The following is a 22733-nucleotide window of genomic DNA, read 5'->3' as shown; positions in this document are numbered from 1 at the left end:
CTAGTTTCATTCTTTCTCCTACAGTGAATTTTTTTATAATGCTTCAGAGTATCTCTGCAATGGTTATGCACTGCTTTCCCATTTCTAAGAGATAGAAAAATAGAAGTGGATGAGAGAAAGCTCTGCTCAATGTGGATAAGCCTACAAGATATTTTAAAACAGGGATCAGCAAACTATGGCCCACGGGCCAAATCAGCTCACCACTTGGCTTTTGTAAGTAAAGTTTTGTTGGAACACAGCTGCATCGGTTTATTTACCTATTGTCTGTGGCTGCTTCTGTGCTGCGATAGTAGCATTGAGTAGTTTTGACGGAGACTGGTCCAGACTAAAAATCTAAAAATACTCTCTGGCCTTTTCCACAAAAAAATTGCTAATCCCTGAAATAAAACATTAACACTGAGGGGACTTTCCTGGTGTTCCAGTGGTTAAGACTTCACCTTCCAATGCAGGGGGTGTGGGCTCAGTCCTGGTTGGGCAGCTAAGATCCCAAGTGCCTCATGGCCCAAAACCCAAAACATGAAATGGAAGCAGTGTTGTAATAAATTGAATACTTTTCAAATCGTCTACATCAAAAAATCTTAAAAAAAAAAAAAAGAAAAACATAAACTTTGAGTCAGGTAGATCTGGGTTCTATTCTTGGGTCTGACACTTACTGGCTGTGTGATTTGGGGCCAATTACTCAGTCTCTCTGGGCTTCAGTTTCCTGCCTTATAAAATGGCAATATCATGGGGTTTCACAAGGTAAAAGGAAGTAGTGCCTGAGTACTCAGAATGGTATCTGATACATAGTGACTAAGCACCCATTGACTGTTAGCTGCTCTTATCATTGTTCTCATGGGTAACATTGTTCTCACATGCTTTTCTTTGTAATGGCATTTTCTTTCTGTCACAGGCATTGATAAGTTCAAGCATTTTGCTTTCCTGGAGGGGAGGAGAAATAAGGGACCAGGTGGAGCCCCACTTGAAGCTTCGGTTTCTGTCTCCTTTTTCAGGTCTCACGTACCTCGATGACCTGCTGCCCAAACTGTGGGCATTTATCTGTGAGCTGGGGCCCCACGGAGGGCTGAAGCTCTTCCTGGAGTGCCTCAACAATGACACGGAGGAGTCTAAGCAGCTTCTGGCCATGCTGATGCTGTTCTGTGACTGTTCCCGGCACCTCATCACGTAGGTTGACCGTTGTGGGGCTGAGTTCCTTTCCCTGAACGTGGAGTGGAGAGACCCAATTATAGTGTCAGCAAGGAAGCCATTGCTGATGGGATTACCTCGACCACTCGGACCCGTCATTAGAAGGAGCAGACGAGACGGTTAACAAAGTGGGGGGCTTGTAGCAGATAGTCAGCATTTGTTAGCTCCCATCCTCTACAGGAGAGCCGGGCCACTCCCGCTCGATGTGGGCTTTGGGGTCCCCTGGAGCTGGGTTCAGGCCACACCTTGGCTATTTACTCACTGGGCTAAGTAGTTACCCGGAAAAATTCCAGAGCCAGGGTGCAGAAGGTGGCCCAGCCACTGGCTGAGACACCCTGGGCCAGGGAGGAAGGGCCTCCGCCTCTCTGGGCCTCGGTTTCCTGAGCTCTAGTTGGGAATTTGTAGCACCTCTTGGCCGTGTGGCTAGGCAGGGGAGATCAGTGTTCAGCATAGTCCTGGCACAGGAAGAGGTCAGGATGTGCTGGCGGTTCTTGTCAAGCTGACCCTGGGCAAGTTGCTCAACCTCTCTGAGCCTCAGGTTCCTCAACAGTAGAGTGGAAAACAGTATTACCAAGCTGATAAGGAGTGAATGAGACAAGGAATGTCAAGGAGTTGGTACAGTGCCTGGCATGGCAGGAAATTAACAAATGTGAGCCCCTTGCACTTCCTTTTTCTTTAAGCATATGTGTCTACTTGAGTATTTCGTATTTTTTGAAAACTTCACTTTTTCCACAAAAGATTAGTAAAGAATTGTAAGATGGAATGGACCTCAGGCAATTGCACACAGATCTAGGAGGCGTTGGCAGATGGGTATTAGGGACACGTAGGTGGCAGATTGGGTAAGAGTCATGTAGGGAGGGCTCAGAGAGTAGTTAGAGGCGAGAGCAGGGGTTTGCAGCTGCCGGAGAGACACCCTTAATTGCCAGGCCAAGGGTGACCCAGGAGTGACGGCTGTCCTCCCACCCACTCCAGCCCTGAGCAGCTCCCAGAGCAGCTCCCAGACACCGCAAAGCGAGACCAGAGCAGCTCGCGGGGCTTTTTAGCTAAACTGCGTCGCGTGGCTCATTCATCCATATGGTCTTTCAGACACTTAGTCATTCACCTTCGGATGCTTACCAGGTGCCTCCTAAGTGCCCCTAGTGTCTGCCACAGACGCAGGCTAAGAGTCTGCTACTTCCGCCTGTAGACACAGGCTCGTCGTCAGGATTCCTTGGCGATTCAAACATGAGTCGTGCTCAGGTGTCACAGTCAGGTCCTTAGGAACACGGAAAGTGTAGAGTAGAGCGTGTTGTACCTTTCCTTTCTCAGTTGTATCTTTTCAACTTTCTACTACAGACAGTTTCAAATCAATCGAAAGTGCAAAGAACGGTATGAACCTTCAGGTACCGTATCGGTCACCAGCTTCAGTAGTTATCAACTCACGGCCACTCTTGCTTCGTCTCTACCCCCAACCCCCTCTCCCACAGAACATCTTATCTGTAGTTTATCGACGAGTTAGAGCTTATTTCTTAGCATTGTTTGGTCCGATGCAAGCTATAGATCTCTCCTTTCTCAGTGGGGAACTGTGAGTAACTTTCTGTCTGATGTAGGATCCTCGATGACATTGAAGTTTATGAAGAACAGATTTCATTCAAACTGGAAGAGCTGGTCACCATCTCCTCTTTTCTGAACTCCTTTGTGTTTAAGATGATCTGGGATGGAATCGTAGGTAAGGTAAAGATGTCAGCCCTCTTTCACTCTACGCTACACCCTGGGAGTCCAGAGTCTAGAACATCAATTGATTCTTAGCCTTGTCCATCAGAGTTAATTAGAAAAATGCACCTCCATTCATGTAATTAGAAGTTTTATTTCTCCAGTCTCTGTGATCCCTTAACATAATAGTGTGGTTGTGGAAGTCAGTCTGCCAGGAAGCCTTCAGGGTTTACGTGTGTATGTAGGATTGTTGTTGTTTAGTCACCACGTTGTGTCCAGCTCTTTGTGACCCCCATAGACTGTAACCTGCCAGGCTCCTCCGTCCCAGACAAGAATACTGGAGTGGGTAGCCATTCTCTTCTCCAGAGGATCTTCCCAACCGAGGGATTGAACCCACGTCTGCTGCATTGCAGGCAGATTCTTTACCACTGCGCCACCATTATTCATGATTAATTTTGCCCTGAATCTCCTTTTGATTCTTTGAGTTGATCTCCACGAAGGTAAAACATGCGCCTGCTCACACTTAAGTTAGAGTGTACCTCCTGAGACAGTTTCAGTCGTTCAGCACTGAACTCCTAAAGATCCTTTAGATGGCATCCAAGTGGGAAACAGCACGCGTGACTGTCTGAGCGATTCCCGGGTCCCGCAGTTCCTTAGAGTGTACCCACGGAGCCTCTTAATCCTCTTGGTTCCATGTCACATTCAGCTTGAGGGAAATGACGTCCTTGCTGGGACTCAAGGATGACGGAAGGAGACACGGCTGTCCTCCCACCCACTCCAGTCCTGAGCAGCTCCCAGACCGTGGCTCTCCCCATTATTCATCCCACAGAGAATGCCAAGGGCGAGACCCTGGAGTTGTTCCAGTCCGTCCACGGGTGGCTGATGGTGCTGTACGAGCGGGACTGCCGGCGGCGCTTTGCACCCGAGGACCACTGGCTGCGAAAGTGAGCGCCGGGTTTGTGGGGGAGGCAGGTTATGGAGGCCGGGGTCCTTCCATTACACTGGTCGCCTGAGTGCTCAGCACATCGTGTTTTAGGGCCAAGAAAACTTGGTCCTTCATCTTTATCCTGTCCTTTCATCTGCATGTGTCCCTGTAAAGCACCTGTCAGGACAGGCCACCACTCAGTCGCTTCTGTTAGGACCCAGTTACACTCAGCGTGATGAGAGCTCATTCACGGCCACAGAGCCAGATCACGTTTAGCAGGTACTTCAAATGCAAACTGGAAAGAAACGGGTATTTTTCAGCCAAACTAAGCAACAGGTTATGATCATTAAAGGGCGGTTTTTTCCCGGCAGGATTAGTGGAATAAAAATACCCACAGCCGGTTTGTTAGGGAGTGGGGTAGAGGAAGTCCTCTCGCAACAACTAAAAGTAAGATCACGTCTGCCTTTTTTTTGTTTTAAATCAAGCAGATCAGCTCTCACATAATTCCACAAGTTGTGCCACTAGAGTAGGGACTAGTAGACTTTTCTGTAAAGGGCCACACAGTAGGTAATTTAGGCTTTGCACACCAGTGTCTGTTGCCCCTACTCAACGCCGCCATCGTAGTGCAGAAGCAGCTGGAGAGAGTACCTGAAGCCTGGGCATGACCATGTTTCGTGAAAGCTTGATTTATAAAAAGTGGGCAGCAGGCTGGATTTGGCCCATCGGCCGTAGCTGGCCAACCCTATCTGGAGGATGGTACTCATGCTCTTTATCCCAAGCCCGTGTGTTTGCCCTGCAGGGATCTCAAGCCCAGCGTGCTCTTCCAGGAACTTGACAAGGACAGAAAGCGGGCCCAGCTGATCCTGCAGTACATCCCACATGTCATTCCTCACAAAAATGTAAGTTGCCCTCGAAGCCGGGCTCCTCACACCACCATGGGTCCTGATTGTCCATTTTCGTCCCAGCAGTGATCAGACATGGATAAAAGCAATCGTTCAGTCAATGCCGGTGCCACTGGGCATTCACTCTGTACCAGGCACCATGCCAAGTGTTGGGGGGTGCAGTGTGAACTGGCTGTTCAGGTCTTGTGGTGTGGACGCGGCAGGAGCCCAGGGCAGGGGCTCAGGAGGGCGCTCCATGGGCAGAAGTGGACAGCGCTTACAGGCCCAGGGCAAGGGAGACTTCAGTGCCAGTGGAGGGCCAGGTGGAGTCCAGAGCTGGAGCCAAGGAGGTCTGTAGGAGCTGGAGCAGGAAGAGTCTGGGGAACCAAGAGCAGCAGCTTGGATTTTGTCAACAGCCATTGGAGAGTTTTTAGCTCTGGAGGCACCTGGTCAAAGTCTGCTTAGAAAGCTTCCTTCTGGCTGTAGTGTGGAGGACTGGCAAGAGGCAGATGTCATGGTAACCTGGCCTGGACTCAGGCTGGGGCCCTGGGAATAGAAAGACAAGGATGTCAAAAGAGATTTTGAAGGAGGCCCTGTAGAATGATGACATTTGGGGGGAAGGAGTGGAGGAATTCAGAGGATGCTCAGGCTTCTGGCTTGGGTGAGAGGGAGCTGTTCTCAGAGGTGGGGTACAGACAGGGCGGGGCTGGGGGATCGGGGAGCAGGGGACGGGTCTGCGACTCCTCAGTGCCAGCGGACATGGGGGTCTGGGGCTAGAAGAGCTCCATTGGTGGGCTGGAGGTGGACTCAGCACATGGACGACGCGCAGCTCCTCACTGCATTCATGGACGAGGACGAGGTGGTCAGGGAGCCAGAGGGCCCTGAGGCCTGGGGGTGGGGAGCAGCCCCCCTTCCCAGGGGGTGGTTTTGGCCGCTCCTTTTTCTGTCACAGCCGTACATACTTACTTCCGAGAGCTCACAGAGTGATCAAGTGAAGCGTGTCAGTCTCCCCTCGTGCCTAGTTATCCATTATTACCACTAATGTTGTTCTTACAATGTTTGTATATAACAATGCTCTTGACTTTGGGGAGATTTCCATTTTTAAAAAAAACAGCTGTGGTTGGAGCAGTCATTTATACATTCTGCTGACATGATTTGAGTGTGCTATTATAGGGTAGGGTCAAAGGTAATGTACTCCTAAGGGAGCCTGTCAAAATCTTGAGAATGCAAGAGGCTTCTTTTTATTTATTTTTTATTTTTTTAACTGTTTATTTTCTGTTGGAATATAGCTGACTGACCACATTGTGAGGGTTTCAGGTGGACAGCAAAGGGACTCAGCCATACCCATCCACGTGTACATTCTCCTGAGAGGGTCTTTTTTAAATGATGGTTGATGGAGAAGGCAATGGCACCCCGCTCCAGTACTCTTGCCTGGAGAATCCCATGGACGGAGGAGCCTGGTGGGCTACAGTCCATGGGGTCACAAAAAGTTGGACACGACTGAGCGACTTCACTTTCATGGTTGACTCATGTTGAGGTTTGACAGAAAACAGCAAAATTCTGTAAAGCAATTATCCTTCAATAAAAGTAAATTAATTTTTAAAACTAAATAAATAAATGATGCTTGAGAAATATTACTCTGGGACTGCAGTGTGCTTGAGAACACAGAGGAGGCAGATAGAAAGGTCAGGGGCTTTTATACAGTAGTATCATTGAAAATTTTTTCTGCCAGTGAAAAAAATTCTGTGAAATGTTTTTTTAAATTCACGCTATTGATTTCCTCTAGAGCAGGCACGGTTATATAAAGCAGCCTCTGTAACTCGTGCTGCCGTTGGATTTTTACAGTGAATTATTGACTGAACATGGAGAATGATTTTCGCTCAGACTATTCTTAGCCAGGCGCTGGCTGCAGCCAGACCACTCCTTCGGGACCCTTTCTCCCTTGGCACCGATTCAGCTATCTCTATAATCCCCAGGAGCAAGTAGAGGAATGTTCACTCTTCTCAAAAGGCACTTCCTTCCCTTAGTGCACATCAAAGCGTCCCGTTCGGGGGGCCTCTTCAACGCTTAAATTTCGTTCATTTTGGACAGTGCGTTTTCTGGGATCCTCCACTGTTGACCCCGTTTCCGGTCTCACCTTTGCTCATTTCAGAGAGTTCTCCTCTTCCGAAGTATGGTGACCAAGGAGAAAGAGACACTGGGGCTTGTGGAAACCAGCTCGGCCTCCCCGCACGTCACCCACATCACCATCCGCCGGTCCCGGATGCTGGAGGTGAGGAGCTTGTCGATGAGTGTGCTCAGCCGCAGGGCTTCTGTTTCCAGTGGATGACCCCTGAATGGCTCTGACCACTGCTTGACCTGATGACCCTGAAGCCGGGGCTCTGGGAGCAGGAGATGCCCATTAGTCCTGCCAGATAGCCTGAAGACTGCTTAATTAGACATGCCCTCAGTGCTGGAGACCCCCTGCACAGCGATTCCCTCCCTTTCCCCCAGGAAGTGAGAACAGCCTCTCCTCTACAGCGAGGACAGACAGGCTCAGGTCTGTGCTGACTCCATTGTCCCAGCAGGCAGTCTGTCCCAACACCCAGCCATGAGTGTGGAAGCTGGAGTGCTGGGCGTTAAGTTACTGAACTGTCCTGGGAAACCCGTCCATCACAGGACCCCAAGTTCTTTGTGGACATAAACTTAGGAGGTGCACGTGAAGTGGCCCACCTTCGCCGGACCTAGCGTCCAGGGTTCCCACCACACAGCAACTTGATGTGACTTAAAAATAGGTGCCTGCCCTCGGAAGACTCGCCTCCCTATGTCAGGAAGTTGTCCTCGTATGTTTTGTTGGAACAAGACCCTGGAACGTGATCATCCTGAATGCAGGCACCTGCAGTGTCTATGTTGCGCCTGCCAGCCGCTCCCCCGGGTTGCGTAGTGCACAGCCTGCCCATCTGTGCTGCTGCGCGTTTGGTGACTGAGCCCCATGTCCCCGCTCCCAGGAGCGGCTCGGCCTGTTGATTTGCCCACACTTGCTCTTTGGACTTCCACCCACTGAACTCCGGCCACAGTTCCTCATCAGCACGTTCTGCAGAACAGCAGGACAGTCACGCGACCCCAGGTCAGCACAGGGCCACATTGCCAGCCGCCAGCACCAGGCATCCACGGCAGCCCTTCCTCCCCACCTGTTTGCATTCCTGCCTTGGGCTGTTTGCGCCTCGTTTGTCCCTCTTAGAGAACTTGTTTGAGTTTTCTGGCCACTGGTGATGGACGCTGACGTCTGCTGGGGAGAGACAGCGTGTGGTAAACAGACGATTTTGACAGTCATGGGCGGAGGAGCCTGGTGGGCTGCAGTCCATGGGGTCGCTAAGAGTCGGACACGACTGAGCGACTTCACTTTCACTTTTCACTTTCATGCATTGGAGAAGGAAATGGCAACCCACTCTAGTGTTCTTGCCTGGAGAATCCCAGGGACGGGGGAGCCTGGTGGGCTGCCATCTATGGGGTCGCACAGAGTTGGACACGACTGAAGCAACTTAGCAGCAGCAGCAGCAGAAGTAGAGATAAGAAATATTAGTCCCCCCAGGGGCCCGGCCAGTCACGGGGATGAGTAACACTGGCTGACAGTGTCTCAGTGCAGGGACATTTTTTTGCCTGCCGAACAGATAGAAATATCCCCTTCCCCTGCTCTTTCCTGTTTTTCTTGGAGCCCAGCCCTTGGACCGACCCCACGAGTGCCTGGATGAGTGACAGCTGACAACCAGCCTCAGTGTTGGGGCACAGGAAAGGGTCGGCAGGTGGAGAACACGCGCCCCTGAAGGAGGCCGCCTGCATGTTGCCTTGTGGAGATTCAGGGTCCATAATGCTCTGACTTTTAAAGAGAAGACTCAAATTTTAGGGTTTTGAAGCCCACAGATCCTTGTGCTATGACCTAGTCAGTTTTTGTAAACCATCTGGAAGGTCGGCAGTCTTCCGGGGACCTTTCTGCCCACTAAACTCAACCTGCGGGCCACCAGAGTGTTCAGCCTCTGCTTCAGCTCAAGGGAGAGAAAGCCCGATTGTGTTGTAGGAACTCGATTCTCCAGCACTTTCTTCTTTGGGCCTGGATGTACCTCTCCTGTCAGACTCCTCCATCCCACCGCCCGTCATACCCACTCTGATGTGGCCAGCACGACGGGGCGTCTGGGTGGTGGAAGCTGGTGTCTCCTGAGAGTGACAGAATCCCCACCGCCCGCCTCAGATGTCCCTGGGAGAGTCACCCGCTTACCCCAGCCTGCTCTTTTCAGCACATTCCCCAGGGGCATCAAAGAAGGGAGGGCTGTCAGGATTTTAGGCAAAGTCCATTTTCCTCTCTTAAGCTCCTTTGGGATAGATCATGTCACTAAGTTGAACCCTGGTGTTCATATTGAACTGGGAAGGGGAAAGGATCATTGACTCAGTTACCTCAGTTCTCAAGACTCGGTGGTTCAGGTCATTAGAACTCGGGAGCCCAGTGACCTTTGCTTGGCTTGGACACAAGAGGGCATCAGCAAGCTGATACTCACCCACTGATCTCCTGGGCGTTTATTCTGTCCCCTTTTTTATGGTTTGTACTGAAGGTGAGGCTTGTGTAGGAGGTTTCCAGTTAACAGTCTAAAGTCCTGCAGGAAGGCCTACCCTCACAGGGGTGAATGGGGGCCAGATGCCAGCATTTCAGAACTAGAAGGGACCGTAGACACACCGTCGTCTGCCTCACCCCATCAGAGGCCAGACTGGGGCCAGAGGAGCTCAGTGACAGCGCTGGGCGTGGAAGCCGGTGCTCCTGTCCCCCGCCTCACCTCCCCGCTCCCCTCACCTCCCCGCTCTGTGCAGGGCACAGATGGACTCGAGGGAGAGGGCAGTGGGGTGCAGTAGGAGGTGCGTCAGAGGAGGCAGCGAACTCCTCTCTGCAGCATTTCAGAAGGAGGCTAATGTGGGGCTGGTCCATGAAAACTGAGCTTTGAGTCCAGCACACACTCCTGGCGCGCCGGCCATGCACTTGGCCGCTTGCTGAGGGCTTACACAGGGACCATCTTGTTGCGTCTGTGTGTCACTGACGCACCTCTTAACTCGCTCTGAGTTAGGCAGGCACGTTTAGTGCAGGGTGGAGAACCTGCCTTTCCTGCGGGGCCTGTTAGGACTCTCCCCGTCCCCTACTCAGTGCCAAGATCATTGTCTTACGCTTAGGTGGAGTGACTTAAAAGCCCCGGCAGGTGCATGGTGACTTCCTGTTTTTTGCTTCTTTTCATCCAACTTAATGGTTTTCACATTTCACAGGCATAAAAAGTCCTTTTCAGGACCGTGCGCTCAAAATCGAGTTCTTGTTCCTTCAGGGGACTTCAGAGGTAATTTTTCTCCCTTGCTCGCTCACTTTGGAGCCTACCTTCTGAGTAAGATGGGCGCCCTCATGACCCAGTCCTTTGGGTCAGGAGGTGAGCACAGGGGTGACGTAGTCGGCAGGAAGGGCTCCTCAGAGCAGGTCCGGCTGTACCAGCCTGTGTGCTCGGTGACAGGGCGGCAGGTGGGCCGGCGAGCGGGCGAGCAGGCACCGTGGAGAGGGCCTGTCTGGCGTCCGCAGGGCATCTGAGAGCACAGCACTGGTGACTGAGGGTGAGGGGTGTGTTGGGGGGCCAGTGCACAAGAGGACAGATGTGGCAACTGATTCGTAACCTGTTCTGGGACAGTATCTGAAGACACAGGTTTGTCCCTGGTTAAGCTGTGGGGCTTCTCACGCCAGGCCAAAGGACTACCCCCTGGGCCCTGTCCTGTTCCGAGCACTCTGAAGTGAAAGCCTAAGCAACTTGCCCGTCAGTGCCCACATGCCAGGAATCCGTTCAATGACAGGATCAGGCATCAGGAAGACCTCAGCAGATCAGAACCAAGAGAGAGACTGAGCGTGGCGATTTATCTAGCAGGAGGACACTGACGTCACATCCTAGGTTCACATCGGGCACAGGGATACGTGCCCAGTGGCTCCATCTCGGGCGTGGACTGCAAGCCAGAGGTGCTGAGGCTTCCCCTCCCACTGCCCCTGCCCTCCCCCAGGCCCAGCATCACCCCTGCACCCATCTCCCCACTTCCCACCAGCCCTCGGCTTTGCTTCCAAAAGAAAATCTTCCTAAGACAGAAAGCCAGCCATGTCACTCTCTGCCTAAACCCTTCTGTGGCTCCCCAGCGCTCTCAGGTTCTAACCTAAACTCAGCAGGACTCACAGCCTCTCCTGATCTGGGCAGAGGTACCAGGAGTTGAGTGGTGAGGGACTTCTTTTATTCATCTCCCAGAATTCATCTTGTCTTCGTCTCTCCCATCCTGATGACCGAGAGCTTGTCATCACGCATCTGGTCTAATTTGTCCATCTCACTGCTAGGCACCCTCCCAAGGGCAGTCTCCCCTTGCCCAAGAGTGGTAAAGCCACATCCCCCAAAGTGAATTCCTCTTCTACCAGGCTCTCATCTAGAAGCAGGTGAAAGCCGCTGGCTCTGCTCAAGCCCCCGTGCGTCCTGACACATTTCGTAATGCGCCGGGAAGGCTGCACTCGGGGGAGAGGGCACTTTGAGGAGCGAGCCCTGAATTATGCAGGGGCCTTGGGTCCCTAATGGACTGTAATTCTGCCCTTGCAGGACGGCTACGAGCAGCTCCGGCAGCTCTCGCAGCACGCCATGAAGGGCGTCATCCGCGTCAAGTTTGTCAACGACCTCGGGGTGGACGAGGCCGGGATTGATCAAGACGGTGTTTTCAAGGAGTTCTTGGAAGAGATCATCAAGAGAGTGTTCGACCCAGCACTCAATCTGTTCAAGGTATTTAAAGAGCGCGAGCACGCGGTGGACGGCAGCCAGACTCAAGGTGACAGATGAAAAGTGGAGGCGTTTCACCTCCCTGCCCCTCCCCATCCTTCTGCCTTGCAGACGACCAGTGGAGACGAGAGACTCTACCCTTCGCCCACGTCCTACATCCATGAGAATTACCTGCAGCTCTTTGAGTTTGTGGGCAAGATGCTGGGGAAGGCGGTGTACGAGGTAAACATCTTAAGGACCATTGAGCTGAAATGGAAAATAAAATGTTGTAAGTACGGAGGGCTTCGTATATGTGGAGGTGACCAGACGCACGTAATGACAATTACCTGTCATGAAGATCAAGTCAAGGACAGGGACAGGGACCAACACCAACCGTGTTCTTGGCAGTGAGGTGGTGGATGAGAGAGCTGGTTACTGGTCGCTGTAGGTAGTAAATGAACTGATACAGGTGGACACCTCCTCTGGTGGCTGGCAGGTCAGGGCTGCCAGCGCCACTGTTACTAGGAGGGAGGGTGTCTGAGCTTCCGCTCCTCGATGTCATGGATTTGGGGTGGTGTGGACTTCCCAGCCACCCTGGGAGCCCACCTGGCTCCTGGTCCCCCCAGCCATCAGAACTGCCTCCAGGTGGTGCTGGGTCCCCAGCCCTTCTGGTCCTGCTCCCCAGGAAGGAAGTAAAGCCACCGCTCCAGCCCATCACCACCTGTCCTCGTGGCCTTGGCAGTGGACTCCAGAGGGGCAGGGAACCGTTCCCCTCTCACCCCAGGGGCTGACCCCTGAGCCACACTCACATCCCACCCCTCACAGAGTCCAGGGAGGCCAGGACACCCTCCAGAGGCACAGCCCGCTGCAGGCCCAGCTGAGAAAGGAGACCATGTGGGCCAAAAATGCTTTGAGTCTCGAGTAATACATCATTCCCCCTGTGTAAACGGCCCCATCCACGGCCTCAATCCCTGCTATGATGATGTCAGGGGCCCCGTCTGAGTCCAAGTTCCCTCCAGTCCTCCTCCTGCCTGAATTGGTTAGGTGGCCTTCTCTGTGCTTCCGTTTCCACGTCTGCAAAATGGTAACGCTTCTCAGTTGATCCCCCTTTTTTAACAAAACAAGCAAAATCCCGAGGCCCCTCCTGGTCGTTTGCCCTGTTTTTTTCTTCAAATGTGTAGCTGTGACGAGACCCAGAAGCATCTGGGCCAGCTGAAGGCATGACTTCCTGGCTTTGTAAATATCCTCCCCCACTTCCTGGGCCAAGTCTCTGCCTCCTCCCTCTCCAGCAGCAAGGACACCCTGGGCCCAGTGAGGAGCGGCCTGTGTTCACTCACTTCCCCCTCATGATCCTCAGGACAGGGTGTTGTGGGGTCAGCCTGCCTCTCCCGTCTCCGTCTCCTTGATCCGCACACTCCCAGTCCTGGCTGTGTCCCTGCCTCCCAGCCATTCCCCACAGGAAGTACAGATGCACAGGCCCCTGCCGGGAGCCCGAGAGAATCCAGGCTCCGGGAGGCTCGTGAGCACTTCCCAGTCGGGCCCTGCTGCCTCCCTGGCCTCCCTGCTCACCCCCTCGCTCACAACCCTCCTGTAGCCAGACCTGCATCCAGCCCAGGAGCACACCTGCGGGCCTTGTACTCAGGGCCTCACGCTCAGCTACCCTTCCTCCTGGAAGTGTTCCCCCACCCTGCTCAGTTAACCCTTGAAGCTGAGGCTCTGCTGGCACGCATTTACAGATAAGCAAGCTGGTACCCTGTGGCCTGGCAGCTGAGCTGTGTGGCTGCAGAGCCGAGGCCCTCAACCACTGTACCGTGGGGTCCCCACAAGGCACCCAGCGGTGTTGTAAGTGCTAGGGGGCATCGTCGTCCCGAGCGAACATCTCGGCAGTGTTTAGAGGTATCACTGGGGCCCTCGGAGCCCCCTCTGCAGCCCGAGCTGCCCCGATGAGATCATAAGATAGGGTCCCGGGCAGCAGGTGGCAGCTCCCGCCTCCTCTCTGGCAGGGAATCGTGGTCGACGTGCCCTTTGCGTCCTTCTTCCTGAGCCAGCTGCTCGGGCACCACCACAGCGTCTTCTACAGCTCTGTGGATGAGCTGCCCTCTCTGGACTCGGAGTTCTACAAAAACCTCACATCCATCAAGGTCAGTGTGGAAGGCAGGATGGCCTGGCTGAGTGCCCATATGGACTCAGGGAAGGGACGCCCACAGGCAGGCTCCAGCTCTACCTGGCTGCCGTGGGAGGGGCGGGATCGCCTGCCATGGGGAAGTGGCCCACTCCCTAATCGCGGCAGGCCCTTGTGTCCTGAGCACTTCCTCCCGAGACTGATGCTCACAGCCTCCTTCCTGCAGGGGATGAGGGGCCCCTTCCTCTGCTTCAAGTCTCATGGCAGCCACAGTGGTAGCCGTCCAAGCAGACACCGTCAGAGTGTTAAAGCCGTCAGGGCTGTAGGACTCACCAGCCCCTACGTTGTCCCTTTCTCTGTTGCTTTAGCGGTACGATGGGGACATCGCTGACTTGGGCCTGACGCTGTCATATGATGAGGATGTCATGGGTCAGGTACGTGGGCTTCTCCGGCCGGGCTTTCTGCTCCCTTCCTCCTTTGGCTCCCTGAGACCTGCCCTCAGTTCAGTTAAGTCACTCAGTCGTGTCCAACTCTTTGCGACCCCACGGACTGCAGCACACCAGGCTTCCCTGATCATCACCAACTCCCGGAGTTTACTCAAACTCATGTCCATCGAGTCGGTGATGCCGTCCAACCATCTCATCCTCTGTCACCCCTTCTCCTCCTTCCTTCAATCTTTCCCAGCATCATTCGTATCAGGTGGCCAAAGTATTGGAGTTTCAGTTTCAGTATCAGTCCTTCCAATGAATATTCAGGACTGATTCCCTTTAGGTTTGACTGTTTGGATTTCCTTTCTGTCCAAGGGACTCAAGAGTCTTCTCCAGCACTACAGTTCAAAAGCATCAATTCTTCAGTGCTCAGCTTTATAGTCCAACTCTCACATCCATACATGACCACTGGAAAAACCATTGCTTTGACTAGACGGACCTTTGTTGGCCCAGTAATGTCTCTGCTTTTTAATATGCTGTCTAGGTTGGTCATAGCTTTTCTTCTAAGGAGCAAGTGTCTTTTATTTTCATGGCTGCAGTCACCATCTGCAGTGATTTTGGAGCCCAAGAAAATAGAGTCTCTCACTGTTTCCATTGTTTCCCCATCTATTTGCCATGAAGTGATGGGACTGGATGCCATGATCTTCGTTTTCTGAATGTTGAGTTTTAAGCCAGCTTTTTCGCTCTCCTCTTTCACTTTCATCAAAAGGCTCTTTAGTTCCTCTTCACTTTCTGCCTTAAGGGTGGTTGGTGTCATCTGCGTATCCGAGGTTATTGGTATTTCTCCCGGCAATCTTGATTCCCGCTTGTGCTTCATCCAGCCTGGCGTTTTCCATGATATATTCTGCATAGAAGTTAAATAAGCAGGGTGACAATATACAGACTTTACATACTCCTTTCCTTATTTGGAACCAGTCTGGTGTTCCATGTCTGGTTCTAATTGTTGCTTCTTGACCTGCATACAGATTTCTCAAGAGGCAGGTTAGGTGGTCTGATATTCCCATCTCTTGAAGAATTTTCCACAGTTTGTTGTGATCTGCATAGTCAGAGGCTTTTGCGGAGTCAGTAAAGCACAAGTAGATGTTTTTCTGGAACTCTCTTGCTTTTTCGATGATCCAGGGGATGTTGGCAATTTAATCTCTGGTTCCTCTGCCTTTTCTAAATCCAGCTTGAACATTTGGAAGTTCTTGGTTCACATACTATTGAAGCCTGGTTTGGAGAATTTTGAGTATTACTTTGCTAGCGTGTGAAATAAGTGCAGTTGTGCAGTAGTTTGAGCATTCTTTGGCATTGCCTTTCTTTGGGATTGGAATGAAAACTGACCTTTTCCAGTCCTGTGGCCACTGCTGAGTTTTCCAAATTTGCTGGCATGTCAAGTGCAGCACTTTCACAGCATCATCTTTCAGGATTTGAAACAGCTCAACTGGAATTCCATCACCTCCACTAGCTCTGTTCGTAGTGATGCTTTCTAAGGCCCACTTGACTTCACATTCCAGGATGTCTGGCTCTAGGTGAGTGATCAAACCATCATGATTATCTGGGTCATGAAGATCTTTTTTGTACAGTTCTTCTGTGTATTCTTGCCACCTCTTCTTAATATCTTCTGCTTCTGTTAGGTCCATACCATTTCTGTCCTTTATCGAGCCCATCTTTGCGTGAAATGTTCCCTTGGTATCTCTGATTTTCTTGAAGAGATCTCTATAGTCTTTCCCATTCTGTTATTTTCCTCTATTTCTTTGCATTGATCCCTGAGGAAGGCTTTCTTATCTCTTCTTGCTATTCTTTGGAACTCTGCGTTCAGATGGGTGTATCTTTCCTTTTCTCATTTGCCTTTAGCTTTTCTTTTCTCAGCTCTTTATAAGGCCTCCTCAGGCAGCCTTTTTGCTTTTTTGCATTTCTTTTTCTTGGGGATGGTCTTGATCTCTGTCTCCTGTACAGTGTTATGAACCTCTGTCTATAGTTCATCAGGCACTCTGTCTATCAGATCTAGTCCCTTAAATCTATTTCTCACTTCTACTGTATAATCGAAAGGAATTTAATTTAGGTCATACCTGAATGGTCTAGTAGTTTTCCCTGCTTTGTTCAATTTAAGTCTGAATTTGGCAATAAGGAGTTCATGATCTGAGCCACAGTCAGCTCTCGGTCTTGAGACCTGGCCTACTCTGGTGTTTTCCCCAGGATACCCACAGACTCTGTCTGTCTGTGTGTCCTTCTCTGCCTACCCCACCCCTCTCCCGCACTACCAGGCAGGAGGGCGCTCGCCTCCCCCCTGCCATGACCCAGCCTGGACCTGCTGGCCCCCCATAGAGACCCTGCTCTACTTCCAGCGCATTTTGGGGTGATACTCGAGGGAACAGTGACTCCTGCTTTTCGTTACCATAGTGAGGATTAGCTGTTCCAAACGGAGGATTTGGACTGGGATGGGGCCGAAGCCTCCCAACAGGAGGGACCTCTAACAGAATCCTGTCCTTATTCCTTCTCAGCACGAAGAGCAGAGCAGGGAAATAAAGACCCTTGAAGTTATGGTGGCAGAGGGGCTCCCCCTAGACTCGCTCTGTCTTGCTATCCCCCACAGGCCTCCCGGCCCCTCCAGTTGGATCCCTGGACCCCTGCAGCAGCCCCAGTGTGCACGTGGTCCGAGGGCTGCCCCGGAGCTCGTAGTACGAGGCCAGCTTCCCAGGGCCTTAGCAGGGTCACTGCGTCTCCCCAAGCTCACTTTCCTCAGCTCAACAGGTGCCGCTTGTCGAGTGAGTCCTTGCTGGGGCCAGCGTCATGCCTTCACCATACTTTCTAACAGCGCCGCTGTGTCCCGGGGCATGGTCGGCATGCCACCGCTTATTACCCATTTTCTCGTGCCCTTCACTAACATGCTTCCCTCCACGACACCCCGGAGCCTTAATACACACATGTGAACGAGGATGAGAGGAGAAGGAACCTTTCCTATTGATCAGGCAGGGCCCGCTTGTTGATATTTAGGCCCTGACTTTCTGTGGAAATGATTGTTCCCACACACCACTCATCTTCCTCCTGTGATTATTGTGGGTGTCAGTGTCGCGCCTTTCGTCTTCGGGAAGCCTTACTTCCTCATTAGAAATCTCTTGAGTAATTGCTCCCCTTCCTTTCCTCCAGCTTGTTTGCCATGAACTGGTTCCTGGAGGGAAGACCATTCCTGTTACAAATGAAAATAAGTGAGTATGGCAATTAAATTTTTAAGGTCACCACTTGAAAAGACTTCATTCTGGCTCTCCAGGCTTACTTTGATAATTTATTAAGATAGATTGAAGTAGAAAGAGGCCGTAAATATCATAATGGAATTTACTGGTTACAGTTCATAGGCTGAAGTCGTATTAAATTCGATTTGCAGAATAAGAATTGACAATTTATTTTTTTGCAGTAGCACTTCTAAGGTCAGAGGCACCCAGGCAGCAGTGTTCCTAGGAATTTAATGACGGCTGTAGATGCAGACAGATGGGTTCTGAGCCGTTTGGGTGTGCAGCCCTGAACCCAGAGGGCACAGAGGTGGAAAGACTCCTCGAAGGAGCAGATCATTTTGGAAGGAGGGTGTGCGGCCATGGTATAAAATGCTGTTCTCGAAAAGACAACAGTGATGAACTCACATGCAGCAGACAGGTCCTCAGTCGTGGGGAGACCCCGAGGCCAGGCAGCCTTGTCCCAGAAAACAGCCTTTTATGAGTCTATCATCAGGGGTCCCCCAGAGCACAGCCCTCCAGGCATGTCTGCACCCAGCCCTGCTCTCGCCTGACTGGTCGCAGGACCTGGCACAGGGAGTCGGTATTGGCCCTTCCATCAGTCTGTCAGTCTCCTCCTGTGAGCAGGCCCAGCTGAGCATCTGAACTGCTCATCTGAGCTTCGCTGTCTTCGGTGATGGGTGAGAGCTTAGCCCTGCCCGGTGAGTCACGGGGATCAGATGCATGTCACAGCCGCTGTCCCGAACATCACGTCCCTCTCGGGTTGGATCGGTTAGTCCCCGCGCTCAGGTAGCTTTTATTTATTTAGACTGTCAGTACAGCGGACTGAATCATCACGATTGATTGATTCTCATCATGCAGTTTTGGCTCTTGGCCTCGGGGCCTTCGTGTGACGACAGCTGAGAAAGATCAGGGACCACAGGGTGGGAGGAAGCTACCTGGGGGTGTCAGAGAGCAAGGTGGGTCCTGAGCCTGCCTACCACATGCCTGCACCATCCCTCAAGAGGGCTTCACGCAAAGAGTACACGCAGAGTATCTTCTGGGATGTCTGGTGCCACAGAGGGCCTTAATCAATGAGAGCAGTGACCCCACCATCATCACATGTATCCCCCCTCAGGAGGGCCCTGTTTTGCCAGGCATGGCCCTGGGCTGATGGTCAGAGCTGTATGTCCAGCAGCCAGTGGAGGTGGGTTGATGCAGTCGGAGTGAGGTTCCTGTCCTGCCTGGAAACCTACGTGGAAGGTCATTTCACAAACTCTTCCCTGTTCTTAGCATAAAACCTCAGTAGGTTTTATGAGGGCAAGGGCATTCCGTTTTGCAGGCTCTTTAAAAGGCCTGGCATCACCAGGACCCACTTCTGCGGGGTGAGGCCTGATCTTGCACTTCCTGGGTGTTTGCCAGGGAAGTCTCACAGGCTCCCTGCCTCTCTTTTGGTAAAAGGAAAACTCAATCACCAGCTTCAACGAGCCCACGAAAGGAGTAGCAGTGATAGAAAGTCATATTTAAGTGTATCACATGCAGGTTTTCCAGTGGAAGCTTTTTTTCTTACTGCTTATTTATTTGGGTTGCTGTGTAGGCTTTTCTCTAGTTGTGTCGCCGGGGAACTGCTCTCTGGTTGCAGTATGTGAACTCTGCATTGCGGTGGCTTCTCTTGTTACGGAGCACAGGCTTTGGCGTGCTGGCGTCAGTCGTGGCGGCCCACGGGCTCAGTAGTTGTGGCGCAGGGGCTAAGTTGCCCCGAGGCAGGTGGGATCCTCCCAGATCAGGGATCGAACCCACGTCTCCTACATTGGCCAGTGGATTCTTTACCACTGAGCCACCAGGGAAGCCCCTGGAAGCTTTTTTAAAACAGGAACATTTCCAAGGTCAGTAACTCAGATCTGTGCATCACGGGGTAAATGATTTATTTGGACTGTACGGATTTGGGATGTTGAGAGTTGCACCTGGGCTGGGCTCACATTCTTCCGTCTCTTGAGTAAATGGTTTGCTAAATAGTTTACAGTGCTGGCAAGCCTGTAGGAGTGGCTCTCCCCTGGCCTGAGGCGTTGCGTTGTGTCGTGAGCTGCACCTGAACTGAAAGCAGACCCGGAAGGCCAGCCGCTTGGAACCCTTGTTGGTGCTCCAACTTCCTCCCTGAGCCTAATCGTCAGCCAGCTGCATGTGGTTAAACCTTTCCGCAGCCCTGCCTTCTCCTGGCCTGGACTCTGTCCAGTCTAGGAAGATTTTGACTGACGTTTCTTTTCTTTTCTTATTTTATTTATTTGGCTCCATGGGGTCTTAGTTGTAGCACGCGGGATCTTTCGTTGCAGATATGGTATCTAGTTCCCTGACCAGGGATCGAATCCTGGCCCCCTGCACTGGGAGCTTGGAGTCTTAGCCACTGGACCACCAGGGACATCCCCTAAAGTTTCAGCATGAAACAGTTTTTCTCTGGAGAACTGAATAGTATTTAAATGGTTTATGTCCAAGAGGATGAAATGAAATAAAAGTCCCTTTGTACTGAGAAGGGCCCTCTCCTTAGCTGGAGCACTGTGATTCTTGACGGTGGAGTGGTACCCCCTTGTCTGACCCGCTGGCTTTGGGGAGGCGCGCACGAGGTGATGCCCTTGACACTGAGGCTGTCCCGGAGGCCAGCCGTGGGCCGTCCAGGAGAGCTGTCATCCTCGTCGCCGTTGTTCTGGTGAAATGCCCTGGCGCTCCTTGTGTTTGTGTAAGAGACGCTTCAGAGCTGACTGGACTCATCTTCCAGCCCGTCGGCAGCCAGCCGCGCTGCCCCGTTAATTTCTGTTGTTTTCCCCTGTCGGTGACAGAATTAGCTACATCCATCTGATGGCCCACTTTCGAATGCACACGCAAATCAAGAACCAGACAGCTGCCCTCATTAGCGGCTTCCGTTCCATCATCAAGCCTGAGTGGATCCGGATGTTCTCGACCCCTGAGCTGCAGCGACTCATCTCTGGGGACAACGCCGAGATTGATCTGGAAGATCTGAAGTAAGGAGCGAGTGCAGGGGGCAAGAGTGAGAGTCTTAGGCCTCCCAGAAAGCACGCTGTTCCTTCACCAGGCTCCTTTTGGAGGGTTCTCAGGGTCCCGCTTCCAGAGGGACTCCACCTCCCTGATCTTGCCTTCCCTGTGAACTGCTTTGGAAGAAAAGCTCAAAACCCTGTCTCCCTGGAGACTTAAGAAGGGGAAGCAGAGTCTGAGGCTGGGGTGGGGGAGCTCTCCGAAGTCCTGGAAGACAGATTCAGGGTCTCTGTCAGCTTCTGCTGGGGAGCACCAGGGCCTGCCACGCAACACTCTGCCTATTGGGCTTTTGGGACCAGGGGCTATTAAGGCATGAACTTCTGACGTAAGAGCAGTTGGTCGCCATCCAGGCCGGGCGGAGTTCACTGTGCCACTTGTCTGAATTCCATGCCTGCCTGTGTCTGCATGCGCCTGGCAGCGTGTATGGCTGAGCCCTTGTCTGCGTTGTTTTCAGGAAGCACACAGTGTACTACGGTGGTTTCCATGGGAGCCACAGGGTCATCATCTGGCTCTGGGATATCCTGGCCTCTGACTTCACGCCCGACGAGAGAGCCATGTTTCTGAAGGTAATTTATACGTTACCTCTGCTTTCAAGGGGTCATCATCCCAGAAGCTAATTTTCAGGAGAATCAGTTTTTCCAGGGACTTCCCTCATGATCCAGTGGCTAAGACCCTGTCCTCCCAGTGCAGGGGTCCCGAGTTCGATCCCTGGTCAGGGAACTAGATCTCACATGCCACAACTAAGATCTGCTGCAGCCAAGTAAATAAAAATTTTTAAAAATCACGCCTATTGGAAAAAAAGAGAGAATCAGTCTTTCTAACAGGGTCTCTTGTAAGCATCAAACAGTCTCTGCCGACCTATAGCAAGCACAGCTTGCCCCCCTCTCCTGGAAAGAGGAAAGCAGGTCTCTCCTAAGCACACACTCGCGCCCCTCACTGCAGGCAGGTTTGTGTCTCTCGGGGGCCTGTGCCCATACCTGCAGTCCCTGGTCCTGGGCTTGCGCTTTTCTGTGGCTGCAGACACTGAGGAGGGGTTGGGGGCGGCCCCAAAACCTTCCTACAGGAGGGGATATGCCTTCTTTAGATGTAACGATGGCAGAGCCCCACAGCTGCCCCTGCCCTCCAGTCCTCCTCCCATCCCAGGAGGCTGACCGCGCCTCCCTCCCTGGACCAGCCCTGGCCGGCCGTGGGCAGCGGGCCCCAGCAGCCCAAACTGGGAGGGGCACAGACTCTTCCCGTGTCTGTCTCCACATCCTTTAGACGGGTGGAGTCATGCAGTGCCTGAGACCTGGTTAGAAGGGGTCAGGTTCACAGTGGACTCAGCTCAGGGTAGAAATGCTTATAAACCAGGTGTGTTGCTACAGTCTTTCTGGTGGAAAACACAGCATATTAGGCTAGTAATATATCTTGTCAGTAGTTTTTGTAAAAACAGTTTTTGAAGCACGACACACAAACTTTTTGGACGGTCTCAGGAATCTCACTACCATTTATAACATTGTTGAAATGGGAATCTTTATTTCTAAGACCCAAGCGCTCATCTTGCTGGGGAACTTTGGCGCCAGCTTGGCGCTGTCAGTAGTAGGCCCCTGGATCCCCTTGAGAAGGGGAGTGTTGCACTGACGTTGGACTGAAGAAAGCAAAGGGATCCTCAGGACTTCCCTGGGCAGGGGTAGCACTTGGATTTCCGGACAGGTCGATGCCTCTGTCCAGGTAGAACTAGTCCTTTATGGAAATGACTCGGGAACCGCCATCTGAAAAATGCCAGGAATTGCAGGGCGGCAGCAGGGATACGAGGCTGGCCCCACAGCCCCCACTGGAGGCGTCCAGTACCTTGGTCCACCCTCAGCATCGCTGGCTCCCAAGGCCAGGTATTGGTCAGCCTGCTGAGAGCTGGTCAGGGGCCAAGCTTACAGGGACAGCCCTGCCACCTGCAGGCATCGTGCCAGTGTGCCTGACCTGCCAAGTGGGCAGGCAGGGGCCGAGCGAGCGAGCTGTTGGTGGTGTGACGCGTGTTCCAGAGCCTCAGCCCTCGGCTCAGGCCTCGCCCTGCCACGCTTAGTGCGGCCCCTGCCTCCTCCCTCTCTCTCCCTTTCTGGTGCTGTCCTTTGGTCCCTCCCCCAAGGACGGCATCTCCAATTCTGACCCCTAGCCTTGCCTTGTGTTGCAGTTTGTGACGAGCTGTTCCCGGCCCCCGCTCCTGGGATTCGCCTACCTCAAGCCTCCTTTCTCCATCCGCTGTGTCGAAGTGTCGGATGATCAGGTATACCACTGCTGGGGTAGGGCCAGCCCCTCCCGGGGGTCGTCTGCTGGGGCCCACCAAACAGGCAGGGCGCTCACGGGGTTGTGTCTACTGGGCGGGCCGCTCGGCACCTTGGTGTCCCAGGCCGTCCCTTTTTCATGACTCCCTCGGGAAAGAATACCTGTGGAGTGT

General features: G+C 52.5%; 1 protein-coding gene across 1 annotated transcript in view; it reads left to right on the top strand.

Moving 5' to 3' along the window:
• UBE3B (ubiquitin protein ligase E3B) overlaps positions 1-22733 on the top strand; it is a 47471-nt gene that overhangs the window by 21774 nt on the left and 2964 nt on the right. The window contains exons 16-28 of the mRNA XM_068989477.1: positions 993-1164; positions 2775-2893; positions 3707-3821; positions 4602-4701; positions 6836-6955; positions 11307-11483; positions 11592-11702; positions 13463-13600; positions 13950-14015; positions 17199-17257; positions 20089-20271; positions 20757-20868; positions 22470-22562. Coding sequence (XP_068845578.1) covers positions 993-1164; positions 2775-2893; positions 3707-3821; positions 4602-4701; positions 6836-6955; positions 11307-11483; positions 11592-11702; positions 13463-13600; positions 13950-14015; positions 17199-17257; positions 20089-20271; positions 20757-20868; positions 22470-22562 — 1565 coding nt within the window. The remainder of the gene's footprint in view (positions 1-992; positions 1165-2774; positions 2894-3706; positions 3822-4601; positions 4702-6835; positions 6956-11306; positions 11484-11591; positions 11703-13462; positions 13601-13949; positions 14016-17198; positions 17258-20088; positions 20272-20756; positions 20869-22469; positions 22563-22733) is intronic.

This window comes from Capricornis sumatraensis, chromosome 17, assembly GCF_032405125.1.
Source record: "Capricornis sumatraensis isolate serow.1 chromosome 17, serow.2, whole genome shotgun sequence".
In the NCBI taxonomy this organism is placed as follows: Eukaryota; Metazoa; Chordata; class Mammalia; order Artiodactyla; family Bovidae; genus Capricornis; species Capricornis sumatraensis.
The sequence above is the reverse complement of the archived record's forward strand: the minus strand, read 5'-3'. Positions and strand labels throughout refer to the sequence as shown.